This window comes from Xiphophorus couchianus, chromosome 5, assembly GCF_001444195.1.
Source record: "Xiphophorus couchianus chromosome 5, X_couchianus-1.0, whole genome shotgun sequence".
Taxonomy (NCBI): Eukaryota; Metazoa; Chordata; class Actinopteri; order Cyprinodontiformes; family Poeciliidae; genus Xiphophorus; species Xiphophorus couchianus.
The window spans coordinates 21060495-21077639 of record NC_040232.1 but is presented as its reverse complement, the minus strand read 5'-3'; the positions used below and the strand labels follow the sequence as shown (position 1 = coordinate 21077639).

Sequence of the window (17145 nt, the reverse complement as noted above, 5' to 3'; positions counted from 1 at the left end):
AGAATATGAACACAATTGATACAAATTCGAACAGAGCCTAAATAATAATAAGCACCACAGGACTCTTCATAGTAGCAGACATGTGACTGTAGACTGTTATTAAAACCCCTGTTTTTACATACATGAAAGTAAGAAAGTTCTGTAGCCATGCTATGAAGCTCTTCTTATCTGCATTTAAGCCAGAAAATGAAACCAGCCTTTTTATAAGCAGGTACAAGCTTCAGCTGTTCATGACTAATCCAACCGTTCTGCTGCTGCCCTAATTACTGATACTAGTGCATATTAGAATACAACAGTAGTGGTCAGGTACAGTTTGTATTCTAAATATGCAATTCAGCGGTTGTAGTATTTTAAAATGATGTTTCTTGTTCATTTTAGAAAGTATATTTTTTCAGGAGCAGCGCTTCTATCTGGGGAAGGAACAGACTCAGTTGTTAGTGTTGTTGCCTGGCAGCAAGAAGTTCCCGGGATCAAATCATGACCCAGGCCTTTCCGCATACTCCCCCGTGTGTGTGGGTGGGTTCCCTCTGTACTTTGTGCAAATTATTTTCTATGAAATGTTGCTTAACAAAGTTGATAGAAATGATCAAAATATGGCTTCACATTTCTGCTAATGTCATCTCTGGACCATATTTTACCAACTTAGGAATGTTTGTCTTGATATGAAATTTAGAAACTTCTCTTTGCCTGCAATGAATCTATACATTGGAATAATAGAGATATGAATCAAGATATGACTTAGAGAGTCATCTCAATATCAAGTGAAAATTGGTGAAAATTAATGATGGGGATGGAAGTCAGCAACACTGAAGTATTTAAAGTGTATTAAATTGAACTTTGTGAGTTATCAAAAATATTAGCTTCATTTAAACCTTGAACTTCAACTATGTTAGACTCAATCCCAACCAAAAGTATTTAAAGAAGTGTTCTTTTTGATCACTTTCCCAATTTCTGATATGATTAAGCTAGCCACTCTAAACACATCATACCACAGGCCACACAGTCATTAAACCTTTATGTAAGAAATCTTCTCTTGATCAAGATGATTTGATAAATTAAATATATAATGTTTATCTAATCTTCCTTTCTTTTATGAAATTCTTGAGAAAATAGTTGCTAATCAACTGTGTGAGAATCTAAATGGTAATGACAGCTTTGAAGAGCTTCAGTCACATTTCAGAGCTGATGAACTCTAGTGAAAGTTGCTTGGGCCAGTTCTCTCTACTTATATTATATTCTATTACTCAAGTATATTCTTCCATAAATCCTGTTGAATCTAATCAGTTCGGTAGGTTACATCTTGAAGACATAAAAACCTAAATGACTTTAAATTTTCTGTTTTAAATTAAGACGATAGAGAAGTTGTCATGTTTGAACCAAAATCAAACCACTTAGCAGGTCTCTAAATTTGAATGGCATTATATTGACCTCAAGTATTAAAGTAAAAAAAAATGTTGTTATATTTTACCTACTTTTAAATCTGGACTTAAAACTAATAGTTTCTGTTGAAAACTTTATCCATTTTGGTAAAGCTTATATTTAGAGATATACACTTGGTTATTCTGAGCTGATTTTATAGCTATGCTGATATAGACTTAGGCTGCTAGAGAACAAAATGGCCACCTTTTCTCATGTTTCCGCATTCTCTTTCCCCTCTTAAACCATGTATTATTTGCTATTATTTCAGCTTTTGGTGTTATCATCTCGCAGTGTTGAAGCTACCGCTGGCCTAGCATTCTGGTGAGCTGTGACACTTTCTGGATGGCTGGATGGCTGAACTATGCAGCAAATAACTTAATGTTCTCTCTTAATTGTCTTTGTGTAGAGCACCCTATAATTAATTTTTTTGAGAATTTATCCTACATAGATCTATTGTTTCAAAATGAATAATAGACATGGAAGACCACCTCTGATGAAGGTTCCCTTTGTAGTAATGATAATGCAACAGACAGAATCATTAGGTTGGAATCTGTGGGCTGGATTCTTCCTGTTCAGAAGGACGTCATGGCTAAATGACAGGTGCGGGGTTAATGGTCTGAAGCTGCAATACATATCATGACCCTCATAAGCTTCATGCAAAAACACACCAACCCACACTTTAACCAAATACTGCAAACTATTAACTACTCAAAATAATCTTCATTCTGACATCATCATGAGCGCATATCTACAAAATGATGGACATGTTAAAATACTCAACAGTGTGAAAAGAAAGAAGGTAATTCATGTTAGTGTGTCATTGAGGCAGGCAGGCAAAAGTCAAACATAAAAAAGACATTTGAAAAGTACGTGTGCGAGTACCGTGACATTCTGACTGAACATCATTAACTTCACATCCCTGATAAACTCTTTAGGTAATAATGAGCAGTCAGCTGATAACTGTTACAGTGTAATAACATACATACAAAAGGTTGGTTTTCCAACTGAAAAACACTGATTAAATCAGAACGACCACACGTTTAACATAAAGCTAATTTATCTTCCATTTATGCTTCTCCTATAAAATAAATTACGCTACACAACAGATGCCAGATAATAAAAATTGATAATAATGTATCTGTGATTACATCTGCTGTGAAGCCTGTTCATTCCATGTGCTGTAAAATTAAGAAATGCAATTATTTATTTTGTTAACTGTGAGAAATTCAGGAGGATTTCTTAACCAGAAAAAAATTATCTTCAACAGTATAAAAGCTATTCTGGTCTAAAGATCAACACTCTTTAAATGAGTAATAATCACAACTAGAATCCTTCCTTCTAGTCAAAAATAGATGCATGGAGAAAAATACATGTGCAACCAGAAGTAATGTGTGATTAAGACATTAAATTGTAATAGTTGTTCCTTCAGAACTCAAAGGTCTGTCTCCTGTCACTTTTGGATTCTCAACCTCTTAAAGGTTAAAGAGAGAAACATATAATTTGTTTTTGGTATGTATACAGCATTTTTAAAACTCAAAGTGTAATTTCCTAAATAATGAAGCCATAAGCTTGACGCTCTCCGTCTTTCCCATTCGGTCCACTTGATGACGAAAACGACAAAACCAAAAGAAGGGACTGGATCCTCTTAATATAGTTGAATGGTTTACTTCAGAAATAATAATAAAAACGGTACAAAGGTTACCTTTCCACAAAAAATAAAGAGAAACGACAATTTAAAAGGAAAGAGAGTGAGGTCAAAAAACTGTGTGGCTCCACTCCAACGGCCCAACTGACTCTGGCTAGCCACACCCTCGAATCCTTAATTTCAATTAGATATGCAAATTTTCAAGACTTTAGTGTAGTCAAATATAGTAAATTACTATGCAATAGATTCAACTAGTTATCATTTTTATCCAAATAAACAAATATGAACATAACTTATCCTAAAGTCTGAATGAACAAAAACTGAATTTAGGCTTCTACACAAAGTATTGTAGTTACTTGACAGTGGAATAAAATGCACTATGTGCCTGAAAAAAAGACAAACGTAGTTCCTCCCCTTTAACAAAAATATTACATAAATAACTCAATTGAAAATAACTGATTATCTAATCACATTTGATAACAAAGCATTAACTATTGTTTATGTTTTAGTAAATAAAATCAAAAGAAAAGAAAATTTAAATGAAATTAATCAGAGCTTCTGCAGAGAAAAAGTGAATAAATAATAAAGAAAGCTGTGAAGTATATTTTTACTTAGCATATCTAAAATTGCTAATGAGAAACTGCAGTGAACTGATTGATGATCATCAGTAAAGTTAGCTTCTCTCTCTCTTTTTAAAAGAACAGAATAATCAAAACAAAGTGCCTTCATGTCTTGTTCTGAACTGGGCGGCAGCCCCTCCATGCTGGGGATAAATTATCATCAATGCCATGTTTCAGACAATCTGCAACCTGTACAATTATACTCTCAAATCAGAGAGGAGTCTAATCAGGAGCTCCCATCTCATTATAGTCCGGGTCACTGGTTGTCTCCTCACTGATCAGACATTTTTATTGTCCTAAAAAGTTCAATCCAGTCTCTGAGGTAAAGTGGCTCCAAAGGCTTGTCCTGTAATAGTGATGGTCTAGTCTTCACATCATACACTTTTTTAAAAAAAAATTTTTTTAATTTTATCTACTACTACTACTCAGTGGTAGTTGTTATTGTGTCTTGTCTCTATGCTGTAACTGCGAAGTAATTTCCCTGCTGGGATGAATAAAGTACTTCTATTCTATTCTATTCTATTCTATTCTATTCTATTATATTCTATATAACACACAAGGATGTTGCTCAGATGCATCTCCCATACATCTGAGGAAACATCTTTGCAGATCTCCATTTCTCTGGAGTTTCCCCAGAAAACATGACTGGGTGTATTTCCACTGACGGAACCAGAAACTACTTAAACAAATGCTATTTGAAATCTACCAGAAAACTACCCTGAAAGAAACAGAGGATTTGTAAGGTAGAGGTTTGTTGTGGCAGACTGTTAAGCATGTTAAACGGTAGAAATATTTTTTTCTCAAAATTATTTTCTTGGATACGAAATAAAGCCATCAAAACTGCTGAGTATTGTTGATTGTAGCATTTTAGTTTTCCATGGAACAGACACACAGCAGCAGCATGCATGCATGCAGCTGCACAATGTGAGACACATTAATTACTAAAGATCTGTGGATTATTAAAAATAAAAAAAAAACTGAACTAAACTGATTTAAATTCTGTGTCAGAGCTTGATGTCATCAATTATGAGTTTGGATGGTAAATTTTAAGCCTTTTCTTTCCACTTTTTCTTTCCTCCCACATTCTGAAGTTGGGATTGTCGCTCTCTAGCTCAGCATTTTCACACAGTGGTCATCTGTGGTATTTATGCTGTAATTTTGAGTGATTACTGTAAATATTATTAATTTACATATTGCTTATGTGTAAATTATTACATATAAGCAGATTGTATTGTTCAATTATTATGTGTGTATTATACAGGTGTGCTGCTTGGGCTGGTTCTGTGTGGAAAAATAGATCTTTATTTAACCAGATTCCTGGTTAAATAAGTCCATTATGAGAAGAAGCCCTACATATTGTTTAAATGAAAACACTTTACACAGCTCATGGTTGCTCTCACATCTCTGCCCCAGACAAATCATCTTCTAGTTTTCCTGAACAATCTGAATGAGATGAAATAGATCACACTGCTCCTCTCACTTAAAGTACTTTCTACAGACCTTGGGTCCCTTTTTTATGCTTGTCAAGAACTGAAGAGGCTTCTTGGCTGCCCTTTGTGTCACAAGACATTGTCTTTATATCATATTCATACAGATACACTCACATCAACCTCATTCTGCTCAACTCAATTCAAAAAGACTTTATCTGTCCCAAAGGGAAATGAAATGTCATCACTCATATCATCCAAGTATCTTCAAAGAGTCGTGGATGGTGATGCTGTGGGCAGGAAGGATCTCCAGTAGCAGTCAGGCTTGCAATGACTCTCAGAAAGCCTCTGACTGAAGCCACTACTAGCTGTATGCTAGTCTCATATTTTTAATGACATGCTAAAAGGTCCCTATCCAGGCAGCAGAGATGATTTAGTAAAGTAAACTTTGAAATGAAATAACCTGATCTTTACCTAATAACCGCACAATAAACTAACAGCATTCTCTAAAAACCCAGAGCCTCCAAGCTGAGTTCATAGAAAGTATCAACAGTTTAATCTGCAACTGTTTTTGAATGCCTGAAGTCATCAGGCAGTTAGAAAGGCAGCAGTCATTCACCCAGGATGTAATGTTGGGATCTACAAGGCAAACTCAAGCTGAGGTTAACACAGCTGTGTATTATGATGCAGGGCCACAGAAGCTTGGATCAATGGTATCTCAGTCGGTCCATTAATCTGAGCGTGGATGTCTGACACGTGGCCCACTTTGGCCACTTACTGCCCATCAGCAGAGCATGGAGCTGAAGGAGCGAGCGTTCATCACAGCTTTGTCACATCCAGCCCAGCCTCGTGCTTCATTACAGCTTAATAAAGCAGACCCACATGTCCTGGGTGCTCATCAAAGGCAGCTAACCATGTGGAGCAATGGACGGGTCAGGTCCAACGGCGGGCTGCTTCTTCTGCTGCAGACGGTCAGGTGGGATTCCGTTTACCCGCCATGATGGAAGAACGTTGGGATTCTGAGGTCAGCAGATTTTCTCTCTCCTCCAGCTGAGGTAAACCTGTTTTTAGTTGTAGAATTTCAACTATTTTTTGAAGTGAAAATAATTATATAATCTAATCTAGATATTCCTGACTACTACTCAAGCATAGAAATGACATTTTCATATCAACTAGAATTTGATTTATCATTTTTAAAAGTCCACAATGAAAAACCTTATATGGTTATACATTTCACATGTTACATGATCATTTGATTGCAAACAGTTGTTAACCCTGTATGTATACATAATATTGCATTGACTCATGAATTACTCATAATCATTCATAAGAAAATTCAGGCAATGCCATCTATGGTGTATTTGAAGAAAGGAAGGACGATAAATGTACTCATTTCATTTTTCTGAGAAAACGTTATTTTTACTTCAGGGTACTTCTCTCCAAAGAACCAGATTGTTCAATTTGGTTTAATAACTATAATAATTATAATTTTATCCAGTGTATTTTATCTCCTCTAACCCATTCTCTGAGCTTGCCCCATCCTTTTCTAAGAAAACACATGTAGCGGTGGTTGTTGGGGGATGGTGAGGAACCCACTTGTTTTGATATTGTTTGATTAATACATTTCCATCATGTAGGGACATTCTATTTGTGTTACATGAATGAGATGAATGTATGTGTGCATATTAAAGGGTATTGTTTTCCACCACAATCAAGTATCTACTGTATATGTCACAGAAACTGATTTCTCAGTTGCCTTGAAAATGGCCTCTGTGTCTTTAAGAAGCTTCTGCTCTTTCTAAAACTTTGGCTTCAACACATCATCACAACATGATGCCCTTTACAACTGTCTTTAGGACTGCGGGACTGAGAAGTAGTTTCTATTTTAAGCTCAGCAGACATGTAGTTCCACCAGGTGTTAGCTCCTCCAGACTAGTGCCAGCAGCACCTAGCAGAGAGGTGAAGGTGCCTTGCAAGGATTTCAAGGATTTCTTTGACATGCATGAAGGAATAAAAGTAACACAGAATGTGTGTTTTTGATGAGGGAATAACAACATAACATGATGCAAAGCTCAAAAAAGTCAATTTAAAAAAAATAATACTCCCCAGTGTGGCCCATATGCACTCAGGACCAGCTGGTACGACTCAGACCTCATTAAACATCCCTGTTCAGTTAAAAACAAATAATATGAACATAAACTATTACATACTGTAACAGCTATTTGATGCTGTTCAGCTACCGATTACAAATTCTGTAATGTATCTGGTCTACTTTTATTTTTAATCTCGCATTAATCAGAACAGCATATGGCTCGTCAATATGTGTTGACACTGAAACCTGTGTTGTCATGCCATCATGCATGAGATGCTGGGCTGTGTTGGTGCTGACATGCTGCCTCTCAGACAGAGAGAGACGGTGGAGGGCTGGGAGCGTTTGCCGAGAGAGGGTGGAGAGATTAGCCTAATCGACAGCTCTATTAGAGACTTAACCTGTGCTTTGATCATTTTCTGAGCTCCCCCTCAGATCAGCCTGAGCAACAGCCGGTAAATCTGACAGGCTCCTGCTCTACTCCCCATCCCGCCTACATTCTCTTCACATCACCTCCACACATACCCCTCATAATGTACCCAGGCTCCACTACGATGAAAGGAAGCCTTTCTAGAGACTTAGCTTTTCATCTGCCTGGCTACAGCAGAAGTGATTTTAAGAGAGAAGCTGACGGCCGTACTAAATCAAAGGCAGATGTACTGTATGCTTACAGTCTCTGCAGTCTATAGACAAAAAGCCACTGTGAGGGTCTTTTCTTCTTTTCCTGTGACAGAACCTCCCTTTCTTCCTTAATGAACTGCTAAACTAGACCATAATGAGTTAGTGAGGCAGAGTGAAGACAGTGATTGAATTGGACATACAGATGTAAATTGTGACACACATGTCTGGGACTCAACAAAAATACACAGGTGAAACCAGATATTTACATATCAGATTACTGACTGTGGCTTAGTGGACAGAGTACAGTACTGTAGTCTAGAAATGGAAAGGTTGTTGATTGGATTCTAGTTTCCTCCTGTCACATGTTGTTCTTCTCCTGCTCAAAGTACTTAACTCCATGTTGCCAATCTGTGTATTAGTATATAAATGTGTCCACAGTCAGTGTGATTGGGTGAATGACTCAGTAGTGTAAAGCACTTTGAGTCAGTACAGCAGGAAAAGTCAGAAAAAAATTCTGTTCCACTTCCCAAAAATGTTTGTATTTGCTAAATGCCATAATGATACGCAAGCAATTTCACCTTCTTCAAATTTTGAAACCTACATACATTTCATTGAATGTATGTAGTTTGAACAACTGGCAATCTGTAAAAGGTGCATCCTGCCTCTCATCGTATTACTGCTGCCAAACCATTAAACCACTGTGAGGTTTAATGGTTAAACCATCCTTGGAGGAAAAATGTGGGCAACAGTGGAAAACATCTTGTTCCCATAAAGGTTGACTTTTTCCATCAGATTAGAATTTGGAAAATTTAAGAGCATATACAAAAATTGGCTGGATTTTATATCACACTGAGATCAGATTTTGTCGAATAATATTGGAGTTTTAGGGGGACCCTGATAGAGATACTGAATGTAAATAGGAAATTTAATATTTTGTTGACCTGGAGGAGAAGACTGACAAGAAAACTTAAATTTGGTTTTGAAACTGTTTGGGTAGGCTGTGAAATATAGTAGATAGGAAAGGTGTCCAACACATGTATAGAATGTGTGTGAAGCTTCTCTTGGATAGCCTCTATAGAACATTTAAAAGAAAGAGCAAAGTCTGGATGTACACTTGTTTGGAAAAGTAATTTCAATAAAATTTGCATGTGTGTGTGTATGTGTTATCCCTTTTTGCTGTTCTATCCTCAAAGTAGCAAAAGTCTAACAAATTAATATTTTACCCTTACTTATTTGCTATGCTGCTCATAGATTGCTAGCTTTAGTTTTAATAATGTGTGGGACTTCTTTGGTTTCCATAACAACCTTGCTGGATATTTGAACACAATGTGAACACAATGTTTTCTGTCCGGTGTCTCATAGAATGGTATATTCATCATCCAGCCTACTTGATCCAAGTTATGGGCCTTTCAATCCCTTCTCCATGTGGTTTTATTTAGTTCCTAACGAGAGCTTAGGAACAAAATTATGAACCCATCTGAGCTGCCTCACTGTCATTACAGTTACCTTTCAGGAGCGCTCTCGGCTTTGAATGTCTGACAGATCATAAAGCAAGAAGTTTTAAAAGAAACTACATTAACTTCATGTTTTATTGTTCATGATACAGAAAATAAAATTTTGTGACTCAATGAGAAAATTGCATCTATCTATCTATCTTATCTATACAGTACAGACCAAAGGTTTGGACACACTTTCTCATTGAATTCAATGAGAAATTGTGTCCAAACCTTTGGTCTGTACTGTATATATAGATAGATAGATAGATAGATAGATAGATAGATAGATAGATAGATAGATAGATAGATAGATAGATAGATAGATAGATAGATAGATAGATAGATAGATAGATAGATAGATAGATAGATATGCAGTAGATATAACTATATATAGAGAGAGATTGGTAAGCAAGGCATGTTTTTTCATAAAGGTTTTGTTTGGCTCTAGTGGCCTTTGTTTGAAAATGCTAGGATAGGAAAGTAGGTAATGAGAGAAAGGGTAGATATGCAGCAAAGGTCACCAGGCCAGGATTCGAATCTGCAACGGCCTCATTGAAGACTAAGGCCTCCATATGTGGGTTGTGTTTAACCCCACATAAGACATGTTTGTGAGAGGTTGGTGTTTTATTCATTTATAATAAACTAATAAAGCACATTTCAAGAATTATCCTGAAATGTTTTGCATTTCAGGATAATTTTTTTTATTTTAGGTAAAGCAAGGTCTGATTCATTACCCTGTAATTGATTCCATTCAGCCAGACAAAGCAAAGAAATAATAGGTTTCTGACTGACTGGCCTCATCTGACTGACCAGATAAGGCTCTAGCATTAACTAAGTCTGGCTATTAGCCTGGTCTGGAGCAGGCTAGCTGCACAAGATACAGTACATTGTCATGGTGACTTACTTGCTATTGTTTTTTTGTGAAACAAGAGTCCAGGCTTACGTAAACCAGGATATCCAGAAAATTCTAGCTTAAGTGACTGTCCTGGTTTTGTGGAACAGCTCTCTGAAAATTAGGTGAAAGGTTTGGAATCACTTTGGTTTGTCTTTGTATTTACTGTTTGTGTGTCTGGTGATCCAGTGATCAGCTAATGTCCTGTTGTTTACACCACAGATCAGCTGCATGTGCTCTGTAGTGTGGCAGTGATGCCTCCTCTTGAGGTGGCATCTTGTTTGTATTCTCATTTGTAGTGATTTATTTTTAATGATGGTCTTTCCGTGTTCTTCTATTTTTATACATTTTGCTTTTCTGCATTGGGAATTCACCCACCAAAGAACAATTAAAGATTTCCTCTATATGTAAATCATTTTTCTCATTTCCTCTGGAGTGTACAGTCTTTACAAATATTAACATAATGTGGATGTTCTTCAGCAAGTTTCAAACTGTCTTGAGAAGGCTCTAGAGCAGGTGTCTATGCAGCTGCCTCTCTGTGGTGACAGAGAAAAATAAAGAAAATCCCTTCTGTTTGTAAATCATTTAAAGAAAAATGAAAATTATTGTTCTCCCAAAAGTTAGAAACATGTTTTTTGAAAGAGAGGTCGACCATCCACCCAACTGTCAGGCAGTCTGCCCAGCAAGAAGCTAAAATCCACAGCCGTTCTTCCCACAGCTAGAACAGTTCTGCTTCCAGCCTTGCATGCATTGAGTTTCTCTCAGTTGGTCAGAGAAAATCTGTTTTACACACATATACCTGTAGCTTGGCTGAACATGTTTTCCCTCCAGGCTTTTGTCTCACTCCTACCCCATTACAAGGCTAATGAAAGCACCAAGAGGATCAAATCCAATGAAGCTGCTTTTCACACCGCTTAACCCTTTAGAAAACCTGTGACCTCTGCATGAGAGCATCAGCTCACACACACAAGCACACACTCCCATCTACTGCTTCAAATATGAATTTTATTGTAGAACAGATGAATTCCTCTCAACCATTCAGCATCTAATTGAAGCTCAAAGCTGACTGTCTGAAAAATGAACTGCCTTTCTCAAAAGTGTCTGTGTGGGGAATCTGAAACTATGATTCAACTAAACATAAAAATGGTTTCTCCTGACTCAAACCTTTAGTATGTCATGCTGTGAATAAAACATCACAGCTCTCCTATCCATGTCTCTTTTACTACCTAGCCCACGTGACTTCAGAATATGTTCAGGAAACCTTTTTTTCACATTAAGACTTGTAAAACATTTTTGAACATATCCTCTATAATTTTACACTCAGTGAATGTATTGATAGAAGAAAATCAAATGTATTTTCTTTTCATTTCTACTTCCGGCTTATGTGATGATGTATTTGTTTGCTTTTCATCTCATGTGGTTCAGATTGCTTGAATTATTCATTTTTTCATGAATGACAAATGTGTTTATTAATAATCCGTGAGTTTGACTGTTTGCTTCTGAAGGCTGGAACAACGGTGACTTCAGGTGGATTCTGATGAAACCACAGTGATGACAGAAACATCTGGTGAAAAACAAGTTTAGAATGGATTCTCCTATTTTACATTTGTTAGAAAAGTTCACAGTTTCTGAAAGTGAAATTGTGATCTTACTGCTGAACTCTTAACTGGACTGCACTCAAAAACTGGTCTCCACTTCATACCTTGCACATATACATAGCTAAATAATTTCAATTTTACTGTCAGTCCTGCACTTTATATTTTATATTCATATTTATATTCATATTTTATACAGTATTTTATTTTATTCTGGAGTAACCTCACAACATTGGAACCTCAAAACATTGTCCTGAGCCGTATGCAACAAAATTTCGTTCTGTATACACCCTGTGCATGCAAAATGACAATAAAGTCAGTCTAAGTCTAAGTCTAATATCACAAAAGTTGATAGAAGATTTTACTTTAATTTACACTGTAATAGCTTTCCTACATCCTCACTGGTAGGAAAGATATTACCTATCAGTGAGGTAGGTAATACCTCACTGATAGGTCATTTTACCTACCTTCCTGGTAGGTAAAAAGAGATGTGAAAATGGGATGATCAGTAGATTAATATCAGTAATCATATATTTTTTAAATGGCTGGTATTATGTAAAATTCATGTTATATTCTTATTCCCTCATCAAACTCATACCTGGAATGTTGCCTTGATTCTGTCATGCATGTTTGGAAAATACTTTAAACCATTCAGCTGTGCCAAACACTTAGTTGGACCTTGTGAATGTACCTACTTATAAGAGATGCAGTTTCCAAGCCTCCACCTCACAGAGCAGCCCTCCTCTTCAATTCTCCCACTGAGCTCCTTCAAACTAGCCAGCAGGAATTAGTAAACACCTGGTGGACCTGTGCATCTCCTGAGTTTAATATGTCAGTTACTTCTCAGTGAAACGCTGTAAAAATAATTTCTAAAGAGTTAATAGAGGAGTGATGCTTTGATGATTTTTTGAAGGCAGAGTTTAAGAAAGAGCAGGAGTTTAGACAAAAGTCTAATTTCAATGTGTTAAATTACAAAGTCAAGCTTCTTTCAAGTCATATTTGACACATATAGCTTTCCAAAACAACTGAAGGTAAGATTACTTGATTTTGGTATTGTGGTGCCTGGAAATCACATAATACTGTCCTTTAACTGATTACTTTCAACTAGTTTAGTTGGACGCATTTTCTCTATAGGCTTCCAGTTGAGTCATGTTCTGTCTGTTTTCAGATGGTGGATTGAATGGTGTTCATTGAGAGGTCGATGATTTTGCTTATCAACCTAACCCTGCTTTAAACATTCTCACATTGTTCTCCCTGACCTGTCTGCTGGATCTTCATGATGCTGGTTTGTCTCTAACCAACTGACCAGAAACAGAAAAGCTGCAGTTATACTGGAACTAAATGACACAGAGCTGAAATATGTATGCTAACTAGATGACATCTGAAGGATTTTATTAAGGGGAATCATAATAAAGGGGAATAATACGGTTTTCAGATTGCTTTTGTCTGATACTTTTATTTCACATATTATTTTATTTTTGTCACATGTCTTCCCTCTCTTTCATTACCAACTTTCCTGTCTAACTACTCTCAAATAAAGGCAGCCTGAGCCAGAAAATACTTTATTAGTTTAGGTTTTATTTCAAGTAAATAAAAACTTCAAATAAGTTTTTATTTGAACTTATTTGAAGTTCAAATAAATTCAAATAAAACTCAAATCAGTCTCATGTAAGACTGATTTGAGACTTACTCAAATCAGTCTTACATGATTTGAATAAGACTGACTTAAATTTATCAAGTTAAACCAGCTTAATGCATTAAGTTGGATAAACTTCTTACCAATTGAAGCAATTCAGTGAAGTTCAATTAATTTCTTTTTTCACTGTGATTTGCTGAGTCCTGAAGCTCTAAAATGCAATGTGAAGGAACTTTTCATGTGCAGCATGAAGAGGCACAGTCATTTGATGAAGCAGAACTTGCCCTTACCTACTGGCTGATAGCCCTGCCTGGTGGGGCCCCCAAACGGGTTTCGGCTGCCAAAGGATCCTCCATCGATGGACCCATACGACATTCTGATGTTTGGCGGTGTTTCAGCTGAGTGCAATTGGAAGGAAAAGACAGTTGGCAAGAATTAAACAGGAGACACCAGTTTATTTCCTCTTTCAGTCTGCCAGCCTTGAAATGAATGCACTCACAACACTGACAACAAACATCCATCCATCCATTTTCCTTACACCTTTTCGCTAATAGGGTTGGGAGGGGTGCTGGTGCCTATCTCCAGCGAGACATTTCGGGCAAGAGGCGGGGTACACCCTGGACAGGTTGCCAGTCTGTTACAGGACTGACAACAAACAAATAAATTAAATATGGATGGGATCTGAACTCTTAGCAGGTAGAACTATTGAACAAGGTTAATGACGGAAGCTTAAAAGGAGCTCCTCTCCAACTTCTGCCCATTTCTAAAGCAGTCTTTATTGTTCTACAAATATGGTCAGTTCATTTATGCATTGTTTATACAATATAGAATTATGTAGCACCATAATAAATCAGTTTTATTATTTTCCCAATTGTTTTATTTTCTTCAAAAATTCCACTTTTTCCAGTTTAATTTTTCTGAATTAAATGTTTTTAAACATATTTATCAACCCAAAAAGCACATAATTATGGTGTGTATGAAGACACTAGAACAAAAAATAGCCATAAGTCTACTGTTTTTCTGTTTTGCAAATATAACACACTGCTGATGTTCAACAGAACATTGCTTTTACAAGATGAAAAAAAAGATGTTAAATAGGCGTTTCCTCATTTTTTAAGTAAAAAGTAAAGTAAAACTTGTGCAGACTTTTATAATGACCAGGACTTTTGTTTATTTGTGTTCTTCCATCTGTCACAGGAATCTCTACTGGAGTATTGACTGTAAGTGTTGCTTTCATGCATGATCAGAAAGACGGGACATAAAGCTTATCAGATTCCCTGGGCTCAGAGAGGAAAAAGAAAAGTCCTGGCCTCAACAGTCCCACTGGTCACTGGAGTATTTGGAGTTGAGACTCCAAAACTGTCCCAAAGATAATCCTAAAGATCCTCTAGTTCCCACACTGGCACTAGAGCACCCAAGCTCTAAGTAGAGCCCTCTGAGTGGAGGGTTTAGGCAGCTTCATCAAGTTCTGCACTCATATGAAATGAGTGCAGAAATTAAAAAGCAGCTGTTCTACCTTCTATTATATGGTGATCCAGTGTGAACTGTCTGGATCTGTATATTTATTCCCAGGCATAGAAAACCCCCTCAGACTGCTCCGTGTTGATGGTGGCTGTGTTGGTGTAAATGCAGTGAGACACAGAGGCTGATAAGAATCCCTAGTGTCTGCAACAAAAGGTTTATAATTCTGAAACTGATTCTGAAATAACTCAGAGTTAAACAGCTTAGGATTTCCTTTCAAACTCAGCTTCATTCATGTTCATTCTGCCTGTCCATGAATAAATAAACAAGTAGATAATATGGACAAACCTTGGACTGTGCCGAGGTCTCAGTTCAGGGCTTCCACAGATATCACAGCTTATAAAAGCAGTTGTCAGGCTGAAAACATCTTCATCAGCTCAGATCCCCTCTGTATGGATGGCAGCAGAACTGTGATTCTTTTACTGTTAAGAGTTCTGTCAGGTTTGTTTCTATGATTACAGTGGTTTCATTCATACACAAGAACAGCAACACGTCTTTGAATTTCTATAGCTTTTTAAACATTATGCATTTTGGGATAAAACATCTTGATGAGGCTCCCTCTTAGAACTGATGCAGAAGAAGACTATCACCCTGGTATTAAGGGTTTGATTTATTGGGATTAGTTTTCCTGCCTGGGGAAAGCTTCTGAATGAAAAAGAACATGTAAGCTGTGGATTTTTACTTGATGTTTTTAGTTAGTTTAGCTTTTAGAAGTGCTCTGTTCCCTCTATATATTTTTTTTTTACTAATACCACATAAGTGGGCTCTTATCGGTCCCTAGTGTGTGACCTAAATCAACAACATCTGTCTTTTTTATAATTATGTAGCTTATTATGGTGCTGGACATGCAGCTAAATTCTTTCAGAATGTTCAGCCTGTTTGATGTCCTGAATTATCATCCACCACCTTCCCTGACTGTAGTAAAATTATTACAGACAGTTACAAATGGTTTATTTTCAGCTTTGAAAATCAAGATAAATATTTTATACATGCATCTTAGTAACATGTCATCATGATTTCTCCTCAGTAATTTTGCTTTAGAAAGTGAAGCTCGTAGATTCATTTCACACAGACGTGTTAGCCAAGCTTTTGTTTCCATTCATTTTGATGTTTCTGGCTAACAGCTGAAAATATTCCATGATATTCCATAATATTCCAGGCATTCCTCAACAAACATGCTATTGATATCATGCAATTCAAATTTTTAATTTACACATTTTCATAAATAGCATGTTTTATACCACTACCTCATTTTCAACTTGTGCTTAAAGTGCACATTTTAAACTACTCACCAGTTTTTAAATTGTGTTAATAGGCCAAGTAAAACCGGAGTTATGCTAAAATAAGCAAACCATATTTTTCAGAATGTCAGAGACATGTTAAAAACCGGCTTTTCTGGAATGTGACACGAAATGAGCTATCAAACATAACAAAAACAAACGCAACATAAACATTTGTTATTAGAAATCTCACATCTTCAACAAATAATTATGTACTGTATTTTGTTGCTAAGAAACGAAATAAAGTTTCTCAAGTTATGGTGATAGAGAAGCGAAAACGGAGTAGCGGCAAAAGCAGTGAGATCGCAAAATTGATGCAAGGTTTGGATATCGGGGCGATCGGTGGCATCCACTTTGTTTTAATCTTAGTGGTTTCTGTTCTGTATATAAAGGATTATGTGAAGCATGAACACGCAGCCGGAGTCTGGGCGCAGTGAGGATTTCTATAATGACGTTGACTGATCGATCATTCTTATGATCGATCAGAACTGACAAAGAGTATCAGAGACTGAGAGTACGATGAGATCCTGGCAGCCTGAGAGGCAGCTACTCAGAGATCCAAGCAGGGGAATAACGGCGCTGCGGAGTCTATCACTACGGGGTGAGGCAGAGCCACTCCCCCAGCAGCTAGTAGTAAGCAGCTTACAGCCACTGGCTAACTCCGGGAGCCAAGGTTTTTCCTATAGTCCAAAAGACCTTTTTTTTTTTACCTTGTTCCCCCAAACAATTACACAGTTTTTGTCATCTTTTTTTGACCTATGATGTTTTTTTCAGCCCTGCGACAGACTGGCGACCTGTCCAGGGTGAACCCCGCCTCTCGCCCAAAACGTAGCTGGAGATGGGCACCAGCAACCCTCCCGACCCCATTAGGGACAAGGGTGAACAGAAAATGGATGGATGGATG

General features: G+C 37.0%; 1 protein-coding gene across 2 annotated transcripts in view; it reads right to left on the bottom strand.

The window, feature by feature from the left end:
- Positions 1–17145, bottom strand: part of tsnare1 (T-SNARE Domain Containing 1) — a 119408-nt gene that overhangs the window by 64130 nt on the left and 38133 nt on the right. Inside the window, exons 1-2 of one of the 2 annotated variants that reach the window (XM_028018545.1) lie at positions 15250–15341; positions 13731–13838 (exon numbers count right to left, since the gene is read on the bottom strand). In XM_028018545.1, the coding sequence (XP_027874346.1) occupies positions 13731–13815 (85 nt within the window). In that variant the 5' untranslated portion in view covers positions 13816–13838; positions 15250–15341. Of the gene's footprint in view, positions 1–13730; positions 13839–15249; positions 15342–17145 lie in introns of those variants that run through there. The other variant, XM_028018544.1, reaches the window with a different exon arrangement.